The following is a 26,375-nucleotide window of genomic DNA, read 5'->3' as shown; positions in this document are numbered from 1 at the left end:
AAATCTTCATTACCATGCAGGTCTGAGATGAAGTTTAACAGAATTTCTAAATGCCTTGGGTGCTGAATCAGTCTATAAGAGGATTTGCAATATAAAGAAAGATTGCCGATTGTTTCATTGACTAACCAAATCATTATAGTAATCTTCAACAAACAGAAACCCATGTAAGTTTGTAGTTGATGTTTGCCAATTCCTATAGAAAAACTGATTAGACAAACTGGTTTTGTCCAGTTGGGTTCCTGTGCATTGAGAATTAAAATACTACCTGTATTTAAATTGAACTGCAGTGAGTTGACTTCACAGCAGCTACATGCACACATGTGGACCAATTTGTCACCAGAGAAGTGCAATATAATAATTTTGGCATGTCACAACACATGGATGTCACTTCTTAAACATATACAAGTATGTTATTCGGACTTGGATACTTAGGTAGGTAATTCACAAAGTAGAATTTATGATGGACCATGTAAGAGTTTTAGTTAGAAACCTGAAAACAAAACATCATTTGAAACAGAGTTCTTCTTTTACATTCCTCAATTCATTAAAACAAGTTATTGTTATTTATAATGAAATTTCAAAAACACAGTTCACCTAGATTTGATGAGTTTTGTTTACAAGTAAACTTATGAAGTCCTGCAGATAAAAAAGAAAACTCCCTTATGATGTCACAACACTGCGTTACTCATTAACTGGTTTTTAAACTTAGTTCGAGCTGGAGTTGCACCAAGACAGCACTTCCTACAGCAGTGAAAAGTTGTGTGTTTCAAGGATCGCTCTAGAATTGAACTTCCCTAAGTCCAGCAGTTAGCTCCATTAAAATGCTGAAAAAAGGAAGCTCCTTGGAGGACTCAGTTTTTCATTCTGAAAGTCAGAACAGCTTCCGAAAGTCAAGTAATGACACCCCAGCCAGTCCTACGGAGAGCGTTGGATCCGTATTTATAAGGTAAATCCTAATATGTTTGAGTGTTTCACATGTGCTCGATGATGGGGGAACAGGGCAGCAACATGGGAGGGCACTGGAACAAAAGCACTAACAAAAATACCCAGATAAGGAAGCTTAATATGAGTATGCAATGCATGCAGAGAAGGTAATTTCGCATATGTTACTGATTCCACTGGGAAGGGGAGCACTACTGTAAAGGAGAAACTTGTAAGGCAGGACAAAAGGGTATTGTTTTCTCCTTCCTTATCTGTTTACACTGAAATTGACTGAAACCAATGACGGTTTTCGTTTCCATTTTTGAATGTGTATAACACTATATACTAGTGAAACTCAAGTTTTAAAGTGACCTCTATGGGATCACCCAAATACCTACAATATTTAATCTCTGTACAAAACAAATGTAAACTTTTTTAGATCAGGGAGTTTAACAAAATATTTTCATGTGTGTTTTGGCCTAAAGGAACTTCATAATGTTCATTAAACTAATTTGCAAGATAAATGCCACTTTATTCACAAGAAATATTCATGGAAGTAGAACACTTGCTAAATGAATACTGGTAAAGGGTTTCCTGATAGAACATCACAAAAAAAAAAAAATTAGGGAAAATCTGTTTTCCTACTTTGGAAGGGTGGACTTGTTGAATTCTCTCTCTGGTGGATTTCATTGCAATGCAGAGTTCTGGATAAATCATGCGCATTTTAGACAGCACAGACAAATGAGAGAAGGCAACATCAGGGGGTTACTGGCACTTACCACTTATCCTTCCTCATCTACTGCGGGAGCAAGACAAGTAAACACCCATAATACTTATATCAACCCATCATGAATACAGGAGCTTAGAAAGCTATTCAAAATACCTTGAGACATTTATTGGTTCTTAATCTGCGTGAAAATTCTTTGCTAAAGTCTGGTCTTTAATTGTTGCATGGTGCCAAACAACTCTGAAGAGTGATTTGGAACCTCTACACAGCCTTTGTGTTGCTGAATTACATTTCTTTGTGGCTGTGCACAGATTCTTTATATGAGGTGACAGATCTTACCACTAATTGGGTCACTACTATAAATGAGTCTGTTGGCCTCATTTTTTCTCTTTTGAAATGTTATTAGGGCCTTTTAATATTATATCTGCATACTATCCTTTCTTCCAACTTGAATGTCAGAGAGATAATGTCCAACAGTTTGAACAGATAATAGAGAATCAGAAATTTTAAGTTTTAATTAGAGGTTTTAAAGGCTCTTATCTAGAACTAATCACTTAGAGCTTGTTTAAAAAAAATACATCTCTTTTCATATGCTTTTTGATCTCATCTTCCAGTTAGGTTTGGGACATACCATGGTATTTGGAGGGTGCAACACAAGCTGGCAATGTTTAACCACTTCCGAATTTGGACAATATAAATTTTGTCTTCTTTCCTGTGTCTTGTCCAGAACACTGGGCAGACAGATTTACCTACTTTTTTATTTATCACTAGATAACCAGTACACAAAAAGCTGCCATATATGCTGTGGGGGCAACGTGACTGGCCCTTACAAAGAACAGTGTTGCAGTGGGGATCCTGCAACACGCATATATCAAACCAGGAGTCCCGTGGAAAGGAAATATATAAGGACAGACAGATTCTTGATAGCTGTTTCAGAGATGTTTATTCCTCCAGCCGCATGGCCGGGGCTCTGCCGAGGAACTGTTCCAGTCACGGGACCAAGGGTCCTTCTGCCCGCGCAGGGAACACAAACCAACCAATGGGAACGAGGCTGAGCAGGGACAGGGAAGCCCCGTGTCTGTGCCCTCAGGGCCCCTCTCCCAGGGCTACATGGCAGGGGAGGGACCCCAACACCTCACCCGTTTTATTTTAATAAAAGAATGAAAACAACTGGATAAACATAACAAGAACAGTTTCAAAACAAAACAAGCCACCCTCCTGAGTCTTTAAATGTCCAAACAGATTCTCTGGAACATCTTAGGGCTGACAGAAGGGAGACAGAACTCTCCAAGCATGCTTTGTGGGGAAACTGAGGCAGGAGAGGGTTTAACTTCTTCCCTCCCCCTTTTCATCCCCCACTCGGCATTGGAAAGGGATTTTTGGGGACACAATTGGCAAAAGCATGGTTTTGTGAGGGAAACCATGGATGAAAAAACGGATTGGGAATACACTGGGGGTAATAGGACATAGGGTAAAAGGGAAAGGTGGGATTAGGAAAGGGAGACTGTAGGGGGGGCTTACAATGGAGATATTGTCTAACATGACTACGATTTTTTGCATATATACTGCCTTTTACAGGAACACCATCAGGCCCAGTGACCTGCGATGCTTGTAACCCTTTTCTCCCTAGTACAATATTAAATTCCACCACCTCTCCATCTCCCAAGCTTGGGATCCATTTTTCAGGGTTATTCTTTTTAATAGCAGTTCTATGCACGAATATGTCTTGCTGGTTGTCACACCTTGTTATAAAACCGTAATTTTGCTTAACATTATACCATTTTACTATCCCTAAGGTCTTAGTTGCTATGATCTTTTCCTTTTTCCGAGTGGCTGCTGTTTTCTGTCTCGCTGCGTCTTTGCTCTCTCTTTCGGTCGCTCCCGTGTTGGAATTGTCGGGGCTGCTGGTGCCTGCGCGCTCTTCCCGGGGTCGCGTTCGGGGCTGTGCAGGCCGGGCCGGGCCGCGCTGCTCAGTTCTCCGTGCGTCGCCTCCTCTGGTCGCAGCTTCGCTGCCGATGCCGGGCGCTGTACCCACATCTCGGCCGGGCCCCCGAGCGATGACCCCCCCGCGCTCCGCTCCAGCGCTCGTCTCGGCTGGGCGCGGCTCCGTTCCACCGCCACCCGCCGCCAGCCGCTGCCCGCGCGCCGCCCCTCTCGGTCGGGCGTTCCCGGGGCTCGCTCCACCACGCGCTGCACGGGGCCATTCGGGCACCGCCGGGTCCCGCCGCTCCCCGCCGCGCCTCGCTCCGCCACCGACACTGCGGCTCGCGTGGCTCCGCCCGCGCGCGGGAACTGCCTCGCTGCTGCTCGCAGAGCGCTCGGCGCACGTGGCCTGGGCCGCACGGTCCCTGCGCCAGGCTTCCCTTCGCCAGGACACAGCTGACATTGCTCAACAGTCTCGGTAACTAAATAATATTCACGAAAATATTCTTCCATCGGCATATATTTTGACTCTAGTATTAACTGTGTCCAAACGGTCTTCCAAAACCCCTTGGTAAGAATTAAATCCCAAGAAACATAGAAAAAGTTCTTAAACAACTATGCCAGGAAGTGTTTCAGTTCTTTTTGAGCTTGAATCAAGCTAAAATTTACAAATCGTTGTTCAAGAATCATTTTAAGTTTAAGATAAATGTCCATATGCGGCTCTGAGAGCCAAGAGTCTTCCCACGGTTCCTCCATAGTTTAGATATGGAATAGCAAAGCAAAACCAAGAAGAGGAATCCAAAGTTTCCGGGGTTTACTCACACAAATCAGTCGCTTAGGGATCGGGGATCGTTCTGCTCTCAAATCTCCACCATTTGTTGCAGTGGGGATCCTGCAACACGCATATATCAAACCAGGAGTCCCGTGGAAAGGAAATATATAAGGACAGACAGATTCTTGATAGCTGTTTCAGAGATGTTTATTCCTCCAGCCGCATGGCCGGGGCTCTGCCGAGGAACTGTTCCAGTCACGGGACCAAGGGTCCTTCTGCCCGCGCAGGGAACACAAACCAACCAATGGGAACGAGGCTGAGCAGGGGCAGGGAAGCCCCGTGTCTGTGCCCTCAGGGCCCCTCTCCCAGGGCTACACGGCAGGGGAGGGACCCCAACAGAACAGAGTCCTTTACCCCAGATTTCTCAATAATCAACCTGCCTGCCAAGTATGGAGTGGTAGGGGCAGGCCTTCTAGAAATCCAGTTTACTCAGTTGCTGGTTCAGTAAGGATAACATGATCATAAAATCCTGCTGTGAAACCATACCTCTATCAATAGCAAAGATGGAGTAGAAGGCTGCAAATACAGACAATCTAATAAGAAGGATGCATGATAGCACACAATGAGCTAGGAGATGGACTGAGCTCTCACCAAACTTGCTTTTCATGTGCTTGTCGCAGTCATGATACACTTATTGAAAATGAGCCACATGAAAAATCAGGGAAAATGCTTTTGGGAAAAATAAATGCAGGCTCTGCATTTTTAGGTACTATTTTCAATACAGTCCTGTTTATTTGGAGCATATTTTCCATATATGAAGATACATCCACAGAGAAAATTTACTATATTAATGATTGTTCTTGTTCATACTAATTATTCATGCCTGAGGACAAAAACTGACTATACGCCTAAGTTTTTATATACGTCTGTTTTCACCTCACTGTAATTGGCACCATGTGGATGAGCATGAATTTGGCAGAAACCAGGGAGTTATTAACATTTCATAAAGGGGATCTCACAGTTTATCACCATGGCAGCATGTTATTCCTGACATAGAGCAAAACTGATTTCAGAAGCAAATTAAGACTCTGGAGCTAAAGCTGAGGTGTCAGCCATGCATTATAGATCAGAAATTCGTATTGATAAAAGTATTGGCCACATGTGTATACAGCATTTTATCAGCATGAATGTATAGAGTTGTTCTGACATTAGAACAAAACATATTCCATTATGCCAGATCAAAATATGGACTAAAATAATAGGGATCTCAAGCTCCCATTTGGAGCCCATCCCTGTAATATGAGTCTATTATAACCCTGTTATCCACCTCTCCTAAAATTTAGAAAAATCTCAAGGCTTTTGGTTTTGAACAATCTTCAGAGTGATTCTAAAAAAAACCCCAAACATATTAAACACAAGAAAACTAGTTTTTTCAGCAATTTAGATGAGGACTACAGACCACCAGCTCTGTGAATGTCATAATGCTATGTATGTTTATGCCAATCGTAGCAATAATCATGCTGGTTATATATTAAATGCTTGTAGAAAAAAAAAAAAAGATTCAGCATTTGTCAGTAACACTGATATTAGGCAAAAATTATAAACATTTTTTTTTTTAATTACAGAAAAATGTACAGCATGGAGAGATTTGTTTGCTAAATGCAGTTTCATGAAAATAGGAGTCAAAAGGGTCCTCGACTCTAGTCCTGATCCAAAAGCTCATTTGGTGCTTTACAATATGCAAATAAATTAAATGCAGTTCTCCCTTATTGCACTTGTGATCTGGCATTAATATTTACCTATCTTTTGCTTACAACAAAATAACAGAAAAACTCTGTAACAACTACTAACATAAACTTTAAAGATGGTTTTCTTACAGATGGGTTTTTGTTTGGACAAAAAAAGGAACCCTACATCCAGATTTTCTCTCTGAAGATTTTTGACAGAAAACTTTTTTTTAAGGAAATTCTGCATTGAAATTATACTTCTCAGAATCTTCCAATGTACTGCTGTAAGACTGAGACTTAGTTCAGATTAATTTAAGAAGTCACATTAAAAAGATAGGCACATACTCCCTTCTAAAATGTGTGTTGTCTTTATAGCTGAATTATGAGCACCTGAAACACTGGCAACCCCTTTACTGCTCAATGGCTTGCATCTGGGATTTGGCATTCACTCCTTGTGGCCTGACTATGAAGACATATTTAAACTTGTTTTAGTTTCTTTTTCCCCCAAAGTAATAGCTCTCCTAGTTCTAAATGAAACAGAAAAGTAACTGTATAAGCTCAGTCGAATAGCTTATTATTCACAACCCCATCTATGTAAAGATTGTGAGAAAACTGACAGTATGATTAACTCTTACACATTATCCTATGCTCCTCACTTTAACATTCCTCTTCTAAAAGTAAGAATAAACATTTCCTAAGCTTCTGGAAAGTCTGGGCACTATATTTTCTTGTGGAAGATTCAATTTATCCTCAAAGAAGATGGTTTTCATTTTCTTGGTACTTAATGTACCATACTGCAGCACTTCAGAGACCAAAGGTTTCTTTCAACAAAATGATCACTGTAGTTACAGATATCATGAATATTTGCATGCACTCAGGCACATCTGGTACCAAAAAAGATCCACATGTATTCCTTTATGACACACAGATTGAGTAATTACATATGTTGCATGCACATTATTCATTAGATGCAAATCACCTGTTTGATACCCTAAACATACAGCTGTAGCTGGATTGAAATTTCTGTCCAAGTCATCAGGATACAGAGATGTCACACTTGGATGTTGTCCAGGATTTCCTTGGACATTTATAATCAGAGGATGACAAACCAAGTTAATGTGACCCACCAGGGCAGAACAAGCAATATTTACACTTATATTTTTCAACATAGCTGGACAATATATTAAATGAGAACATACATTTCTTTTATTATAAATAGAAATATCTTTTTTTAATTATAAATGGAGAAAGCAGATTTCGCTGCCATGAGATTTAATACAACCATTTTAAATTACAAGATCTAGGCATCACCTTATTGTAATATGTTAGCATTGCCATCCATGACGCATCCAGGACAATATACTGCATGAAAATATGCCACAGCTGCTCTTTATTTTTTTTTATCATGAGCTGAGAGGAGACACTGACTTGTGTGTTTTTCAGAAAAATGCCAGCTGGCTGAGTGCTTTCTCAAAGCTAGCAGAACCGAACTGTTACATATCACAAGGTTGCTTTTTCCAGAATGTAAGAAAGTTGCCATGGACAATTTGGAGGGAGATGAATATTCCTTTATTTCACCAGTTCCACTAAGTTTTGCCATTAATCCTCCTTCCCACACTGTTCTTTTGATCAACATGGCACCATAAGAGTGGTGAGGATCACAGCATGCAGTGTGTCTTCTATGACTCTAAACAGGTCATTGTGGAGGTCATTGGTACCAAAATGGCAGTAAATGTGGTGACAAGTACATGTGCAATGTGTTACATGTTCACTTAGAGGTGGGCTGACACCATATTATGAAATCCACAGAAGTTTTGTGTGGCAGTCTCTCTCCTTTTCCCTGCTGGGTGTTACAGCACGATTGTAGCGCAGTCTAGTTCACCCAATTGTTTCAGTGCAGAGCCACAAGGAACAGCCCCGGCATGCCTCACCATTTGTGATAAGTGCTCCAACTAGCTTTCAGACCATCTTACTTCTTTTGCCTGATGCACTGCCCTGTCCAAAGGGAAGTTCAACCAATACAGTAATCCAGGCTAGCTTACACAAGAAAACAGGAATTGATAGGCAGATAAGACTTCCAGTAAACAGCTCAGAAAAAAAATATGACCTGATATGGGTATCTATAAAGTAATCTCAACTTTTAAAAACAAATAAATTACTAAACTCTTAATCCAGGCAAGGAACAAGACTCAACTGGCCAAAACTGCTTTTCACTCCTCACAAAACTGCACCATTCGCTGTGTTCTGGCCCTGGTTATCTTTCACAGACCATTTTGGACCTTGGCTCCATCTTTTGAGCATACTTGAGTAACTTGAACACTGTTTTTGAACATTCCTGCTTGAGTCAGGAGTATAATCAACACCAGATCAGATCAGGTATGGCTTTGTCTAATTGGGTCTTGTACCTTCTGAAGACAGAGACCATAGCCTCTCTGGGCAATTTCTTCCAAGGCTGCACCACCTTTTTAGTCCAGTTACTTTGTTTTTTCTAGTGTGTATCTCCCAAGCTGTAAGCCTGGTTTCACTGTGATTTGTGGATGACTTGTCTATATTCTAGAAATTAGAACTTTTTCCCTGTTTTGACATCTTTCTAAATGTCTATTAGTTTGTGTCTCATACTATCAGAGCTCCTATTTCTGTAGTATCTAACATAAGACTGCTTTATTATCACATTTCAAATATAAGGACTTAGCAGGTCTTTCAACACTTAATGGCTTCCAAGGCATTTGCATAGCTTTCACAGAATCCTACCAATGCAGAATATCATATAGAAAACTGAAGACAAGACATATATAATGACCTATTATGCAAAAGTACCTGTATCGAGGTACTATTAAGGCTGTATTTCTTAATACATATTTGCACCTGCCAAGAAATACAGAAGAATTCTCTACTGAGGAGAAATGTGTTCCAAGTATATAGAATGCTTGTAATCACTCTACTCATTTTCTGCTTTGTTACTTTCCAAGGAAGTTTCCTCACATTCAGGCATGCTGATACTTGGCATATGAACTGAAAAATACTTTATGAACATACTCAATGACTGTACTGAAATAAACCTTGTTGATTAAGACAATCTTTAACACTGTTTTTCAGCGAGATTGGTTTTTTTATAATTCAACAGCAATATCCTGGCCATTAATCTCTAGGCATGGGTAGCAGTTTCACTGCTTTTTATACCGACCTTTCTAGTGTGTCTTATTAGGCTCTTTTACTCTTTCTTTCTTCATGTCCTTCAAGATACGATTCATAACTATTCTGATAAATTGAGGAAACAGACTGGAAAGAAAAAAAAACAGAGCAGAATGAGCAAAGGATATGTAGACCATCATACTTAGTCAAAGTCTTACAATTTGCTGCCAATGCACTAGAGAACATCTCAGCTGACCTTTATAAAAGCTTCATTAGGTCATAGTGGTTGAACACTAAACCTGAGCCAGCCTCACCCTGCTGTGAAACACAAACACTTTACTGCAAAATATGACCAGTGGTACTGTGTATAGGACAGATGACATAATCTTTTAAACTCCTCTCTACACAGCCTTCATAAGACTACTGGTGTCCAGCCTGGGGGATTGTTGCAGTGGGGATCCTGCAACACGCATATATCAAACCAGGAGTCCCGTGGAAAGGAAATATATATGGACAGACAGATTCTTGATAGCTGTTTCAGAGAGATGTTTATTTCTCCAGCCGCATGGCCGGAGCTCTGCTGAGGAACTGTTCCAGTCACGGGACCAAGGGTCCTTCTGCCCGCGCAGGGAACACAAACCAACCAATGGGAACGAGGCTGAGCAGGGGCAGGGAAACCCCGTGTCTGTGCCCTCAGGGCCCCTCTCCCAGGGCTACATGGCAGGGGAGGGACCCCAACACCTCACCCGTTTTATTTTAATAAAAGGAGAATGAAAACAACTGGATAAACATAACAAGAACAGTTTCAAAACAAAACAAGCCACCCTCCTGAGTCTTTAAATGTCCAAACAGATTCTCTGGAACATCTTAGGGCTGACAGAAGGGAGACAGAATTCTCTGAGCATGCTTTGTGGGGAAACTGAGGCAGGAGAGGGTTTAACTTCTTCCCTCCCCCTTTTCATCCCCCACTCGGCATTGGAAAGGGATTTTTGGGGAAACAATTGGCAAAAGCATGGTTTTGTGAGGGAAACCATGGATGAAAAAACGGATTGGGAATACACTGGGGGTAATAGGACATAGGGTAAAAGGGAAAGGTGGGATTAGGAAAGGGAAACTGTAGGGGGGGCTTACAATGGAGATACTGTCTAACATGACTACGATTTTTTGCATATATACTGCCTTTTACAGAAACACCATCAGGCCCAGTGACCTGCGATGCTTGTAACCCTTTTCTCCCTAGTACAATATTAAATTCCATCACCTCTCCATCTCCCAAGCTTGGGATGCATTTTTCAGGGTTATTCTTTTTAATAGCAGTTCTATGCACGAATATGTCTTGCTGGTTGTCACACCTTGTTATAAAACCATAATTTTGCTTAACATTATACCATTTTACTATCCCTAAGGTCTTAGTTGCTATGATTTTTTCCTTTTTTCGAGTGGCTGCTGTTTTCTGTCTCGCTGCGTCTTTGCTCTCTCCTTCGGTCGCTCCCGCGTTGGAATTGTCGGGGCTGCTGGTGCCTGCGCGCTCTTCCCGGGGTCGCGTTCGGGGCTGTGCGGGCCGGGCCGGGCCGCGCCGCTCAGTTCTCCGTGCGTCGCCTCCTCTGGTCGCAGCTTCGCTGCCGCTGCCGGGCGCTGCACCCACGTCTCGGACGGGCCCCCGAGCGATGACACCCCCGCGCTCCGCTCCAGCGCGCGTCTCGGCTGGGCGCGGCTCCGCTCCACCGCCACCGCCGCCAGCTGCCGCCCGCGCGCCGCCCCTCTCGGTCGGGCGTTCACGGGGCTCGCTCCACCACGCGCTGCACGGGGCCATTCGGGCACCGCCGGGTCCCGCCGCGCCTCGCTCCGCCACCGACACTGCGGCTCGCGTGGCTCCGCCCGCGCGCGGGAACTGCCTCGCTGCTGCTCTCAGAGCGCTCGGTGCACGTGGCCTGGGCCGCACGGTCCCTGCGCCAGGCTTCCCTTCGCCAGGACACAGCTGACATTGCTCAACAGTCTCGGTAACTAAATAATATTCACGAAAATATTCTTCCATCGGCATATATTTTGACTCCAGTATTAACTGTGTCCAAACGGTTTTCCAAAAGCCCTTGGTAAGAATTAAATCCCAAGAAACATAGAAAAAGTTCTTAAACAACCATGCCAGGAAGTGTTTCAGTTCTTTCTGAGCTTGAATCAAGCTAAAATTTACAAATCGTTGTTCAAGAATCATTTTAAGTTTAAGATAAATGTCCATATGCGGCTCTGAGAGCCAAGAGTCTTCCCACGGTTCCTCCATAGTTCAGATATGGAATAGCAAAGCAAAACCAAGAAGAGGAATCCAAAGTTTCCAGGGTTTACTCACACAAATCAGTCGCTTAGGGATCGGGGATCGTTCTGCTCTCAAATCTCCACCATTTGTTGCAGTGGGGATACTGCAACACGCATATATCAAACCAGGAGTCCCGTGGAAAGGAAATATATATGGACAGACAGATTCTTGATAGCTGTTTCAGAGATGTTTATTTCTCCAGCCGCATGGCCGGAGCTCTGCCGAGGAACTGTTCCAGTCACCGGACCAAGGGTCCTTCTGCCCGCGCAGGGAACACAAACCAACCAATGGGAACGAGGCTGAGCAGGGACAGGGAAGCCCCGTGTCTGTGCCCTCAGGGCCCCTCTCCCAGGGCTACACGGCAGGGGAGGGACCCCAACAGGGGATGACAGTTCAGAAAATACCTGAATTTACGAGGGGCAGTTCATAGAAAAAGAGGCAGTCCAAACCCACAATTTATACGTTTTATCTCAGACTAAAGATAAGATGAAAATGAGGAGAAACAGGAGACAGGTTTTCACTGTTCTTCATAATGAATAAATTAAGAAGTAATGGCTTTAGATTTTAGCAACAAGGATTCAAAACCATGTTAAGCACAGACAACATCCCCTGGATGACAGCAAACACTGGAATTGGCTGCCTGGACACACTGATGGCTTTCAAGAACAACTTTTACAGGAGGCTTGTCAGGAGGGACACAGGAATAGCTTGGGACAGGGAGTGAACTCAATGACCCAGTGAGTTTCTCCCCATTCTGCTTTTCTGTGATTTCAAATGTATCTTAAATCTTTTTATTTTGCAATGAAAGCTTTTTCCTATTGTTTCGTCTCTAATTTTTTATCATTTGCTGTGTTATACATAATGTTGAAGGTCCTAATTACTGAAAACGCCAAATCCCCTCTGAGGTTTAATGTACTTTTCAGAGCAGGAACATGTGAATTTTTGTCTATATGGCATCAACAGTACTGCAGGCACTGAACAGTAATCAGTAACTTTATAGTACGCTGTCAGGGTCTCCCCCCCCCACCATGTAGCCCTGGGAGAGGGCCTCCGGGCAGGAGACACGGGGTTTACCTAGCCCCTGGTCAGCCTCGTTCCCCATTGGTTGAAGAATCTTCTAACTTATGAGAGGTGTAGGCAGGCCCATTATCCATTTTGATTTCTTCAGGGACTCCCAGGGTGGCAAAGGCAAGGAGAAAATGCTTGATGACGTGGATGGCATTTTCTTCTGCATGGGCTGACGCAAACACTGCCCCAGAAAATGTGTCAACTGACACATGCACGTATTTGGATCTCCCAAAGGATGGGAAGTGGGTTACATCGGTTTGCCACAATTGGCAGCTGTTCAGATTGCGGGGGTTGACTCCGGTACCCATAGATGGTATTTGGTAGTTCTGGCAGTTCGGGCACGTTGCAATGACAGCTTTTGCTTGATCTTTTGAAAGCTTGAACATTCTGACAAGTGCAGGAATGTTTTGGTGAAAAAATGCATGTGACAACTTTGCCTGGGCAAAGATGTCAGGGACGTTTGCAGTCTCTGCTGGCATGGCCAGTGCATCTGCTCTCCTGTTCCCTTCAGCAATGGGACCAGGGAGGTCAGTGTGTGACCTCACATGCATAATGTAATAAGGCTGTTTTCTGTGGGAGATTAAATGGATTAATGTAGAAACCAATTGGTATAATTTTTGGTTGGAGACCTCCTTTAGAAAAGCATGTTCAGCCCTCATAGCTATGCCAGCGACATAAGCTGAATCTGTGACCAAATTAAAAGGTTCATCTTTAAACTTCTCAAAGGCTCTTTGAAGGGGACGGCTGCTAACTCGGCAATCTGTGAAGATCCCTCTACTATTTGAATATCAGACTCCCATTTTTGAGTATTGGGTTGTCTCCAAGTCATGACAGACTGATGTGACGAGCCAGACCAATTGGTAAAGACAGTCAGAGCTTTGAGAGGTTTTCTACTTTGGATTAATTTTGGAATCAATTTAAAGGCTGCTTCACGGTAGAAAAGTCTATGTTTTGGCATGTGAATGGAAATTTGGCCTGTGTAGCTATCTAAGGCTAACTGGAGGCTCTCATTGGTCTGGAGCAAATGCTTCAGATTTCCAGTGATCAATGGCAAGTATATGCATGTGAACTCACACCCTGCAAGAGAGCGGAGACGAGTTCTGGCCTTTTTTATTAAATGTGCCATTATTTCTTGGAAGGTGGTTAATGTCTTTGTAGGTTGATGGCTTGTGAAGACCCATTCAAGTATCAGCAAAGGGTCTCTGAGTTGAGGGTGCCATTGGAAGATCAGTCCGTGGAAACAGGGAGCCTTACCCAAAACTGCAAACTGGGGAGGCAGGCTGGGTTCAACGCAATGGGCTTGGCGTGAAGACAGGGCTTCCCGGACTGTGGTGATGGTACCTCGGGCTTCAGGTGTGAGGGCACGTGGAGAGTCCAAGTCTTCGCTGCCACGGAGGAGGTTGAAGAGGGGAGTGAGGTCTTCTGTTGTGACTCCCAGTAGGGGGCGTATCCAATTTATGGATCTGCACAGGCTGTGTAAGTCCCTTAGGGTTTTGGGATCATCTTTGATGGCGAGTTGCTGGGGTACGATGGTTCTCTCACGGATCTGGAGGCCGAGGTAAGTCCATGGGCTGGAGTGCTGCACTTTGTCCTCACGGATCTCGAACCTGCTTCTTCTATGGCTTCAATTGTCTTTTTAAGAGTTCTGTCCAAGTAAGTTTTTTCTGATGCACAGATTAGGATGTCATCCATATAGTGGTAAATGATTGCTTCCAGGAACAGGCTTCTGATGGGGGACAGAATGTGGGCGACGCACCACTGGCAGATGGTCGGGCTGTTCTTCATGCCTTGTTGGGAGGACGAGCCAATGGTATCTTCTGAGTGGGGCTTGTTCGTTAAGAGAGGGGACGGAGAAGGCAAACCATGGTGTGTCCTGGGGATGGAGTGGAATGTTAAAGAAACAGTCTTTTATGCCTATGATGGCAAGCAGCCAGTCTCGGGGCAGCATCGATGGTGATGGCAGGCCAGGTTGGAGGGGGTCCATGTCTTCAATGACCTCATTGATCTTCCATAGGTCATGGAGTAGTCTCCATTTGTCTTTGCCGGGCTTTTTCAGCACAAAGACAGGGGAATTCCAGGGGCTTGTGGTCTCGGTGATGTGACCTTTGGCGAGTTGCTCTTCCACCAGGGCTTCCAATATGCTGAGCTTTTCTTCTTCAAGGGGCCACTGTCTCACCCATTTTGGGTTGTCAGTCTTCCAGGTGAGTGGGGGAGTAGATGGTAGCGCACGTTTCTCAGTGGCCCCAGTCAGAAATCCTGGCTGGGAATGGTGAGGGTAGCCCCCCCACTGGGATAGAAGGTCTCTGCCCCATAAGGTGATGGGGTTCTTACCACGAATGGTCAGGTGGTTGCTATCTTGCCCTCGGGTCCTTCGATGACGACATTTCATTTGCTTCTCATGGATACTGCAACTCCACCAATCCCGGAGATTATACCTGCCACTGGCTCCAGTTCCCAATTCCCTGGCCACTCGGAGCGGGCGATGATGGTCACATCTGCTCCAGTGTCCAGCATCCCTGGGCAGTAGACCCTCTCTTCTTCACAGAACAAGCTGCACTCGATGGTCGGTTTGTTTGAGCCCACAATCTCTATCCACATTGCTGTTGGATTGAGAGGGAGCTGTTCTCGGCGGGTCTGTGGAAGTAAAAAGGCTTGTGCAGTCAGTGTTCCCTGTGGGAGAAAGAAAGGTGTGTCCGTGCAGCAAAGCTGGACAAGAATCTCTTGTCCAGGGTGCACTGTTTGTATCTCAGGTAATACAAAGAGTTGTTCTGGGCCATGGAGGGTATCACTTAGGATAAGAATGTCCCATGGGCCATTCTGCGGTCTGTACTTTCCTGTGGGGATACGATAGAAACGCTTGTCAACAAAGTTAAATGGCAGTGATGTTACCAGTTGGTGTCTGGTACCCATCGGTAGTGCTCCATGTGTTGGGTCCTTCTCATGTGTTCTGAGATCGCCTGGGATGATGGTGCCAGGTGAGGTCCAGTTGTCTGCTCTTAGTGATCCAATGTGGAGTTTGCAGCCGGGGCGGGGTAGTATGGCCTTTGATTTGTTGTCTGGGCGCGGGGCCTTGACACTGCGCTCCGATAGAAGTTTTTTGGACGCTGCTGGTGCTGTTGCTGTCTCTGGTGCCTTTGGTAGGCGGCACGACGGTCCTGGGTGGGTGACCTTTGTGGGCAGTCCTTTATAAAGTGTCCAAGTTCACCACAATAGAAACAGCACGCATTCTCCTTAGAGACTGCTGCAGCAAATGCACCGGAAACTCCCTCTGTGATGCCCTTTACAACTGCTTGGGTCATTGTGTTTTCTGTGGATGTGTGTCTGATACAGGTTTCTATCATTTGTTCTATTGTGGGTTCTGTGTCCATAGGTAGGGCCCTCAAGATATTCTTACATTGTTTGTTAGCATTTGCCATGGCAAGTTTACCTAAAAGTTCTTTTCGCCCATCTGGGCTCTCTATCTGTTTCTCTAAGCTAGCTTTTAAACGATCAACAAACTGAATAAAACTTTCATTTGCTGACTGTTTGATGTTAGAGAAATATTGTGTAGGAACAGAATCATCTGGAGTAAGGAGCAGCGATGTCTTAGCTGCAATAGCTATGTCTTGTAATGCCACTTCAGGTAAGGTGGTAGCTTGATCTGAGGGTTTTTTGGAGGTCACCTTCTCCAGCCAGTTGTTCTATTGTCCAATCTGTCTGGTTTGCATCTTTAGTATAAGTGTCAGACAATGGTTTTAAATGTCTTTTCCAATGCCTTTCCCATAACATATATTCGGCAGGGGAAAGGATGCAATTAATAATGTTTTTAATATCATGTGGCACTAATGTATAGGCAGAGAAGGTGGCTTCCAATAAGTTTCTAAAGAAATGTGACCCTCTCCCATGTTCTTTTGCTGCCTTGCAAAGCTCTTTGACTTCTTTGTATGGAATAGGTTTCCATGCTCTTGTAGTTGATGGACCACCCCTCCTCCCTTTCCCTGTAATGACTGGGAAGGCTGAGATTTTCTGGGCTAGCTCCCAATCTCCCTCTCGGTTTACCTCCCTGCGTGTCTGTGCCCATCGATCCTCAGATTCAGAGTCAGAGCTGCTACTACTGTCATCTGAAAATGAGGGATTGGCTGTTGCAGGGCGGGGCTGGGATACAGGGGGCGTAGCGCGTCATTTTTGAAATGCTGACTTTGCTTTAGCCAGGGCAGGAGTAGCAGGGGGTCAGGGGTGTTTTGAGGGATGGGAAGGGGGTCTGTTGTGGCAGCATGGGGGTGGAGAGGTTGTACAGCAGCAGGTCATTTGGGGGGAGGTCAGGTTGCAGGTGGTGCCGGTTTCGCAATTCCATGTGGAGTCGGCATGGGCTGTAGGAAGGTGTGGGGGGGCGGTGGGCTCTAGGACAGGAGCGGAGATGGGAATTGCGGAAGAACCTGTGGTAGGGGGAGGGGGGGTGTAGGGAGAGAGGGATTAGTAGCAGGGATTGCGTTACGATGCAGCTGGGGGGGGAGAGAGGGGGGTCTGCTGGCATTTGCCAGGGTGGCAGGGCTATTGGCGGTGCGGGGGGAGGGAGATTCCACTCCTTGGGTGGCAGCCTGGGACAGTGGCATGGATAGCTGGGTCCCGCCAGCGGTGAGGGGACAGACGCTGGCGGGGGGCGTGACGCCTGTTCCGTGCCCCTCAGTGCGTCCGTGGGGCTCTGCGGGACCGGTCCCGTGTTGTACCATGCTTGCTCCGTGGGTGCACGGGGGGAATCAGTGGTGGCGGGGCGGCTTGCTGGGACGGGGCCGCCGCAGTGGTGCTGGGGTGGGGGGATAGGGCGCGACGCCGCGGGGAGCAGGGACACGGCAAGGTGGGGGCAGTCAGAGGCACCGGGAGCTGGTGCGAGAGGGGGAAGGGTGGTGTCGTGCGTGAAGGGTTGCGAAATACCAGGGGCACAGGGAGATGGGGCTGGGGGCGGCTCAGAGGCATCCATCCCGGGGAGGGGGGATGGGTCTGGGATGGGTCCTGTGCACACTGCCTGGGGGGTGGCAGTGGGACCAAGGGGGCAAGCGGGGGGCTTCGGGTATGGGAGAACTGCTGGAAATAAGGGATCGGGGTAGGGAAGTGGGGTGGCCGGCACCCCAGCCTGGCCAGGGTCAGGGCAGCAGGCGGGGTCCACGCTCTGGCTGGCCATTGCCGGAGGCGGAGAGGGGAAGTTGGAGGGGGGGAGGGCAGAGAACGGGTTTGGCTGAGGGGAGGTTGTCGCACAATACGTTTTAACCATTAAATGAAATAAAAGAATGAATTTGGAAACAGAGAGGTTTCCCGTGGCTTGAAAGGAATAGAGTTTCTTCTCCACTTTGTCCCAGAATGGACCAGAAAGGACAGAGTCTGTGGTGGCATCAGGAAAAATTTGAGATATCCAATTAGTGAAAGATTTGAGATATTTCTTAGAAACAGCACCTGTAGAGAATTTAAAGTCGGATTTTAAGAGAAGGGTTAGAAGAAAGGGGTATAGGTCTCAGATTGGGAAAGGCTGGGTTTAGCTTGCCTATTTCCCATTTAAGTTCCTCCCTCAGCAGAAAAAAGAGAAAAAAAACCAAAAAGGACTTTAAAAGAATTGCGCGCAAGAAAAAGAGGAGAGCCCCAAATTTAAACTTTTAAATCCCATTTTCTGGTGAGGCTGGCTCCTGTTGAAGTCCAAAAAAGGTCTGCTGGGGAGGTGGTCCGGCTAGTTCAATCCTCAGGGACTTCTGTCCTAGTTTGGAGAAGCGAGGGTCTCGAACTGTCCCTGTCCAAAAGGCCTGCTAAAACGTAGGTCTATTTTCAGAGGATCAGCACATGAACGGCTGGCTCTGTCTTAGCGTAGTCAAGATGCAGCTCAGGCCAGGAGTCCAAGGTCCAGGGTCCAGTGGCTGTTCAGGCGCCAGTTATGACAGCTCTGACCCAGGAAGAGGTGACCGGTCCAGAGAGATGGTCCCATAAGGAATTGCCTTCCCAAGACCCGGTGTCTTCCCTCAGCTGCTGGCAGGAGGGCCCTTGCAGAGATTGTCAGCTCTTTAGTGATTATCAGCTCATGATTCCAGCTCAGCTCTGCAGGGCAGTCTCCACGCCAGACCAGAGAGACGAGAGGCTCCTGTAGTACACTACTTTCTCTCCCCAGACTGCCCTTCACCAATTAAAGAAAAACACAGCCCGTATTTTCTCACAATGAGTCTCCATTGGAGACTGCTTGATCTTCAAATACTTGCTTTACAGTATATGTATATATGAGCAATTATCACAGTACAGTAAAAGGTCCTTTGTGCTTTTTTTTTCTTTTTCTGTAAAACTTGATCATAATAAAAGCATATGGTTTTCAAGTATATTCCACTCACATGAGCAGTTCCACATTTGCTTGTTTAATATAAAGCACTCCTCCATGAATATTACTAAGAATCCTGCTATTCAGAGCTTTTATCACTCATGACTGTGTCCTCTCACTCTGGAGTTGCTACACCATGTACAGTTTGACAGAGCTTGGCCACAGTTTCTTTTTCAAATCCTCCAAAAAACTCACAAGCTATATTTATATATATCATTGCTCATTGCTTATTACTACCACTGTCATTATCAGATAATAGCAAAATGGACAAAGGACATGTGTATTGGCAATTTGCCAGAAACGAGTCTCTGATAAAAGTTAAGATATTGTGATACGGAAGAAATTATTAAGCAAGGGTTCATTTTTTTAGTGTTGAGGCTTTAGGCATCAATTTATTTGAATGTAAGTTTCTTCTGTGTTAAATAACAGATTTGTTCAAATCAGAGAGCTGTGCACACCTTGGGAACAGAGCCAGATGAAACTACAAGAGAAACTGAGCTCCAGGACCAAGGAACTCCTTTCTAGTTCTTGCACCACTGAGGTAAACGCAGAAACCTCTGGAGATGAATGAACAAAACAGGCAGTGGTAGCATTTCTCTCCTAAACAGGTAGCTAAACCTGCCAGACTGAAAACCTAAGCACTTGAAAGAAAGCAAATTTTATTTACTTAAATATCTAAAAGTCAGATTCTCACCTCCTAAAACCAGCACTTCTGATGAACTGCGTATAGTTACACAGGACTTACTCAACAAGTCTGCCTCAAAATTAGTAGATACATTTTTAGTGCAATAAAAAGCCTCCAAAAACAAGATGAGGGGTAGGCAGTCACTTTTCCTACTGGTTCCAATCCTCCCATGCATGCCTTGTTAGTGCACACTTACACAAGAACAATCCCCAGCATACCTAAAACCCCACACAGGTTGCTGCACCCAAGAAAAGGGTGCTGGGCCTGAACAGACACATGATGTCTTCCCCAGCCCTCTCAGTTCCAGCTCTACTCACAGTCCAGGCAGCTGAAATGGCTCCTATTCTGTTATGGTTGGATAAATGAGATGCTGTATATTACCACAGGTTGTGTCTGGTGTAAAGGGGTGGGAGAGGCTTTGCAAAGAAATGCCAAGTCCACTCAGCTGCTCCCCAGGGAAAAATAATGGAGCAATGTTTCACAGGTGCAGAGCCTAACAGGCTGAATAATCTCTCTTGTAAATTAAATCTCATTTCTTTTCCACATGTGCCTTGACTTAAATACTCCATGAATATTAGTTAATGGTGTCTCCCAGAAATACAGCCATTTTAAATGTCATCCTTTCTATGCAGCTTAGTGCAGAGTCTTCAAATTTTCCTGTACTGGAGCCAATTAAACCCACATGGTCTAGCTAAAATCATACAGCAATCTCACACTTTTTGCAGGATTTGCGTGTCCAACAGGTACAGCAGTCTTGAGCCAGTTCACCATTAACACCTCTTTCTTATCACTGATTTCCTGAACTTATTGCAACAATACCTAACACTTAGTTCTTGCACCTCCTAAAGACTAGGTATTCAAAAATAATTAATTCACTTCATACACTTTTTAATCTAAAACCTACCTTAGTATCTATCTCCTACACAGATATCCACTAAAAGAAACCACTCTACTTTACATATTCTCCCTTTAGCTCATGTGAGTAGTCAGCTGTTAGGAAGTTATTCTATTATTAATTTTATTAATATGTTCTAGCTCATTCAAACATGAATATAGACCTTCGTCTAGACATGTAACTTTGAACTCTCATCCCAGGATTTTCTCTCCTTTCATTGTGTACTTACAACCACAGACTACATCTTAGCTTTTTGAAAACATTAGTTCACCAAACTGAAACCTAAGTTGGGTATTAACCAGGTAGTAAAAACATTTTCATATGCACGTTGACAGTTTGTGCCTGCCATGCAAGATGTCTTGTGCCAAATGCCACTTTAACCTTCCTGAGGGCACTCAACTTGCGCCACAGCTCTGCCAGCACAAGCCCAGGGAAGGCCAGGGGTAAGTCATGCTTGCTGGCTTTTTGCACCATATTAGCTCATTTTGTCAGTTAGTAGAAATGAGACAAGGAAGGGCAAGGCCCATCTGGAATTAAACCTGGACAAGGATGTCAAGAACAACAAGAAGAATGTCTTTAAATACATCAATAACAAAAGGTAAATTAAGAAAACACAGAGAAGGCAAAGTTACTGAACGCCACCTTTCCATTGGTCTTCGCTGGGAAGACCAGCCCTAAGGAATCTCTGACCCAGGTGACCAGGGTAAAAGAATGTTGGAAGCAAGACTTTTCCTTGGTCAAGGAGGGTTGGGTTAGAGAATACCCAGGCAAACTCAACATACACAAGTCCATGGGCCCTGATAGGACACACCCAAAAGTGCTGAGAGTGCTGATAGACATCATAGGTACGCTCCTTATGATCATCTTTGAAAGATCACGGAGATCAGGACTGGTGCCTGAGGACTGAAGAAAGCAAATATCACCCCAGTCTTCAAACATGGCAAGGAGGATGCAGGGAACTACCAGCCAGTCAGCCTCACCTCAGTCCCTGGAGAGGTGATGGAGCACCTCATTCTGGAGGCCACCTCTATCCACAGGGAGGACAAGAAGGTGATCAGGAGTAGTCGGTATGGATTCACAAAAGGCAGATCATGCTTGACCAACCTGATTGCCTTCCACAATAAAATAACTACCTGGATGGATGAGGGGAGAGCAGTGTCTACCTCGACTTCAAGGCTTTCACACTGTCTCTAACAATGTCCTCACAGGCAAACTCAGGAAGAGTGGACTGGATGGATGGATTGAGAACGGGCTGAACAGGAGACCCCAGAGGTCATAATCAGTGGCACAGGCTCTAGCTGGAGGCCTGTCCACAGTGGTGCCTCCCAAGGGCCCAGTCTTGTTCAACTTACCCATCAATGACTTGGATGAAGGGGCAGAGGCCTCCTCAGCAGTGTCACTGACAATGTAAAGCTGGGATGACTGGCCAATACCCCAGGGTACTGTGCAGCCCTTCAGAAGGACCTTGACAGGCTGGAGAGATGGGAGGGGAGGAATCTTCTGAAATTCAGCAAAGGCAAATGCAGGATCCTACACCTGGGGAAGAGTAATCCCATGCAGCAGCACAGACTGGGGGCCAACCTGCTGGAAAGCAGCCTTGCAGAGAAGGACCTGGGTGTCGTGGTGTCCTCTGTGAGCCAACAGCATGTCCTTATAGCCAAGCAGGCCAATGGTACCCTGGGCTGCATTCAGAAGAGCATTACTAGCAGGTCAGGGGAAGTGATCCTGCCCCTCTACTTGGCCCTGGTGAGGCTTCACCTGGAGTGCTCTGTCCAGTGTGGGGCTCCTCAGTAAAAGACATGGAGTTCCAGTAGGGAGTTACTAAGTTGATCTAGAGTTTGGGACATCTCTCTTATGAGGAAAGGCTGAGGGAGCTGGGCACGTTCAGCCACAAGAAGGGACAAGTGAGCAAGGACCTCATCAATGTCAGTAGGTATCTGAAGGGAGAGCGTTAAGGGGACAGAGACAGGCTATTTCAGTGGTGCCCAGCAATAGGAAGAGAAGCAACAGGCAGAAACTGATGCACTAGAAGTTCCACCTGAACATGAGGAAGAATTTTTTACTGTGCGGGTTACCACACACTGGAAAGGTTGCCCAAAGAGGTTGTGGAGTCCCCCTTGCTGGAGATATTCAATAACTGTCTGGACACAATCCTGTGCCATTACTCCAAGATAGTCCTGCCTGAACCAGAAGTTTACACGAGGTGATCCACTGGTCCCTTCCAACATTACCCATTCTGTTGTTCTGTGATTCTTCTGTGCAGACAAGCCAGCCTGGGGTGCTGCTGATGAGAAATGAACCATAACCACCTGCTTGTCTGCTCAAGATGTAAAGCCACAGATGGAAATATCGGCTAATCACCTCAGAAGTTCAGATTAGTAGAGCAGTCCAGGGCCAGCATCAGTATTTGGACAACTGCCTGCTTCCACGAGTCACCAGGGAAACGCGCTGACAGAAACCGGCCAATGCCACCTTCCCCCCTGGGACCGCGTCTGTGTGAAACCGTGTATCTCCTGTACCCCCGCATAAAACATTAAGGACGGCTTTTGTTGGAGCCGGCGGGAGCCGGCGTCTCACGCGACAGCGTCGCGACTGAATAATTTAGGGCTCGTAAGGGATCGGCCTCACGGGGAGCGCGGGGCCGCCTCGGTCAAAAGCTCCGGGCGCGGGCGGCGCCGGGCCCGGCCGGGCGGGCTCAACCGGTTTGCGGCGGCTCCGGCTCCAGCCGGCCCCGAGCGGCGGCGGCGGCGGCGGCGGGTCCGCCCCAGGGCGGGGCGGCGAGGGCGGAGTGGGCGGCGCGGCTCGGCCCGCCGGTGGCGGAGTGCCTTGTGGTGGCGGGGCGAGCCGTGCTGCCCGTGCCGATGGTGCTCATGACCGAGCCGCGGTGCGATGCGGAGGAGCCGAGGGCAGCGCGGGCCGCTGGCCGGAGGGAGAACAGGGGCGCTCCGCGGCTGTGAGTAGTGCCCGCGCCGGGAGAGGGGCCCCGCGCGGGGCTGTGCCCGGGCCGCCCGCGGGGCAGCGCCGGGGCCGCGGGGAGCTGCGGGCAGGGGCGGAGGGGGAGCCCCGGAGCGGTGGGGCCGCGCTGGTGGGGGCGTCGGCCTGGAAGTTCCCCGGGAAGAGTGGCCAAGGGGCCTCCGCCTCCAGCCTTAAATTGAGCGCGAACACCCCCGCGCAGCCAAGACCCGCTCTCGAGTCCAGCGTTGAACTCCGAAGTTATACTTTTAGGAGCAAGGCGTATAAATACTGCTTCTAGTAATTTCACCCAATAGCATGGAAATCTTTCTGAGCCGTTTCACAGAAAGAGAGTAGTTGTGCTTTATCGCTTAAGTTAAAGTATACGGGTTCCGGTGGGAAGCTGTTGTCCTTTCCTCTGGGTGCCTGGAAAACCCAGAACTTTGTTAAAAGTTCACAAAGTCTGATACAGACAAGAGACATTAGAATGGGAGTTCAGTCTGATGTCCCAGACAGATGGGGTGCTCTGAAAGGATGGTGGTTGCTTGCCTATCCTGGCATGGTTCCCCACTGGTCTCCTCGCCCAGCATGGCCATACCCATACTTGCGCTCTTCCTTTTGACCTAAGAGGTACCATAAAAATTGAGCAGGTGAAGAGATCAAAAATACTGTTCATGAGAAAGAGGAGACCCTGCTGGCTGGTAAAGGCTTTCTGCTTGGAGTAACTGGTGGAACGTAGGGAGGTCAGAGGGCTCAGAACGGTGGGAGTACTCCCCTGAGGCTGCTGACCTTCCCAACCTCTGATGATGACTGGGAATATCAAGAGTTAAAGGTTCGTCTCCTGCATTGGTCTCTTGCTTGCTGCAGAGATCTCAAGTTGTTTAGGTGCTTGTGTGTCATGGCAATGACCATCCCGTGAAAACATTGCTGGAATCAAGAAGCTGTCTGTTTCCATACCAGGCTCCTAATTCACATGGGTCTTGGCAGTCCCAAGGACAGTGTTTGAGAAGTTAAGCATCTGCAAAACAAGAAACTAAAACATGTGGGGCTTTCTCCTCAAAAGAAGTTAAATAGAGTTAACTTTCTCCTAAGCTGAGATGATTCCTCTTCTCGAAGAACTTTCCTTCACGAAAATTTAATCTTAAACAGCTTGCAGGAGAAAGGAGAACAAGTTACTAGCAGCTAGCTCTTTCTCTTCAAAGAAATTCTGAGAAAGTCTGTGTTGGTTTTTGGTTTTTTTCCCCCGGCTGTTGTATGTGTGATCTCTAAGCAGGTGTACTCCTAAAGTGTTGCCAGAAATAACTTGCTTGTTGGAGAGCACTGGGAATCAAAGTGTCTTCTAAGTATCCTTTATCCTGTATGACGTAACCACATGAGTGACTTCACACTACAAATGAAACATAATTCCCAGACCTTCTCTAGAGTCTTCTGACTTCAAGCCTTGGATCCTGATTCCTGTGCAGAGTTATGCCAGTGAACCTAATGAAGTTCTTCAGGTATGCAAGATCTGTATCTGATTTTTCTCTTGAAAACAGAGCTTGGAGTCCAAGATAGTGTACGGAGAGCTTGATCTCGGAGACATTGCACATGCATGGGTAATGCCATCTCCTTTTGCCACTAGGTGTTGAGTCTTTCAGTCCTTCATCAATTAACTGTTTTAGAAGCAGGGTCAGTCTTAGCCAGTGTGATAAATGGTGAAGTCTTACTATAACTCTCTAGGGTTTTTTAGCTATGAATTTTTGCTGTTCTGTAGGTGTCATGCAGGGGAGAGCTAGGCAGTCTTGCTGTACTTTAAGATACAGTGTTCAGCAATACTAGCCTGGGCAGTAGGAGAGTGAAAAGACTGGGAAAGACAAAAACCTAAAAAGCTTTGTCCTAAACTAGAAAACTGTTGAAGCATTTGCTCTTTGGAAACCAAGTTGGAATTAATTTTCCAGCCCCATTTAACTGAGAAACTATTGTGTTCATTTGATTAGGAGTTAACCTCACAAGCCAGGTGTCTTTGGTTTGACTAATGTGAAGTTACAGGGGAGATTGTTCAGCTCAAGACCAGAATCATGGCTTAAATTCAGCTAGAAGTGAGATTGCTACAAGCTGAATTGTTGAAGATTTGGTTTTAGAAAATGCATGTGGATTTGATGGAGTTTCATTCCCCTCATGTACTTGCAGGGAACTAACAGAGCTGATGATGACCTCTATTTGAAAAAAATGCTAGCAGGGTTACAGAGGTTTATGGAACCTTTCAGTGTTTTCCAAAGCTCAAGGGGGAGAGAGATGTATCTGTGTAAAGAGATTTATGTGTATACAGTAACCTGTACTTCCTAGAGGTATGCTTAAAATGTTGTTCAGTTTAGAGATGGACTTCATAGCTTAATATGCTGCTTCTACTGTAAACGTTCCCTGGGGGATAGGTGCATCTGATGGATTGAAGTTGTAAGTCTTCTGGGTTGTTCTGGGGGTGTTTTTTGCAGGGGTTTCTTGGATTAGTTTTTCTTAAATATTTCAAGGTTGGAAACTAGGAAGTCTGTATTTATCCAACAGTGATTCAGAGTAGTTAAGTACTTGCATACTGATTCAGAAAATGGGCTACTCTGGCATGATTAGTGATACTTATATATTTGCAAAGCTTGCAGTAGATCTCGGTGAGTTGTACAACCCCAGAGACAACACTGTGTGGAAGATGGGCACTGTTACTATGCAGAACCAAAATAGCAATGTGCCAAAAGTTTGTCATTATGTGGAGTTCCTTCCAAGCAAGTAAAAAATTTGTGGACAGAAAAAAAACCTTCCAAGTGGAGTTCCCTAACCATTACATCCTGATGTGGCCTTGGACCAAAAAGGAGTTAACCCTTGCATTGTGTTTAGAGGGTATTTATTTTTTTGACCAGAAAGTGGGATGTGTTTTATTTGTGGTGGCACTGGACCTCCTGTAGA

General features: G+C 45.8%; 1 protein-coding gene across 5 annotated transcripts in view; it reads left to right on the top strand.

Annotated features, from left to right (window-relative positions):
- Window positions 1-752: 752 nt before the first annotated feature.
- The window catches only part of GRAMD2B (GRAM domain containing 2B), a 57,028-nt gene continuing 31,405 nt past the window's right edge, over window positions 753-26,375 (top strand). For 2 of the 5 annotated variants that reach the window (XM_048292025.1, XM_048292023.1), the window contains exon 1: window positions 753-946. In XM_048292025.1, coding sequence (XP_048147982.1) covers window positions 822-946 — 125 coding nt within the window. In that variant the 5' untranslated portion in view covers window positions 753-821. Of the gene's footprint in view, window positions 947-23,288; window positions 23,443-23,592; window positions 24,938-26,375 lie in introns of those variants that run through there. The other 3 variants (XM_048292028.1, XM_048292026.1, XM_048292027.1) reach the window with 3 other exon arrangements.

The sequence above is a fragment of the Corvus hawaiiensis genome, chromosome Z (genome assembly GCF_020740725.1).
Source record: "Corvus hawaiiensis isolate bCorHaw1 chromosome Z, bCorHaw1.pri.cur, whole genome shotgun sequence".
Lineage (NCBI taxonomy): Eukaryota > Metazoa > Chordata > Aves > Passeriformes > Corvidae > Corvus > Corvus hawaiiensis.
The sequence above is the reverse complement of the archived record's forward strand: the minus strand, read 5'-3'. Positions and strand labels throughout refer to the sequence as shown.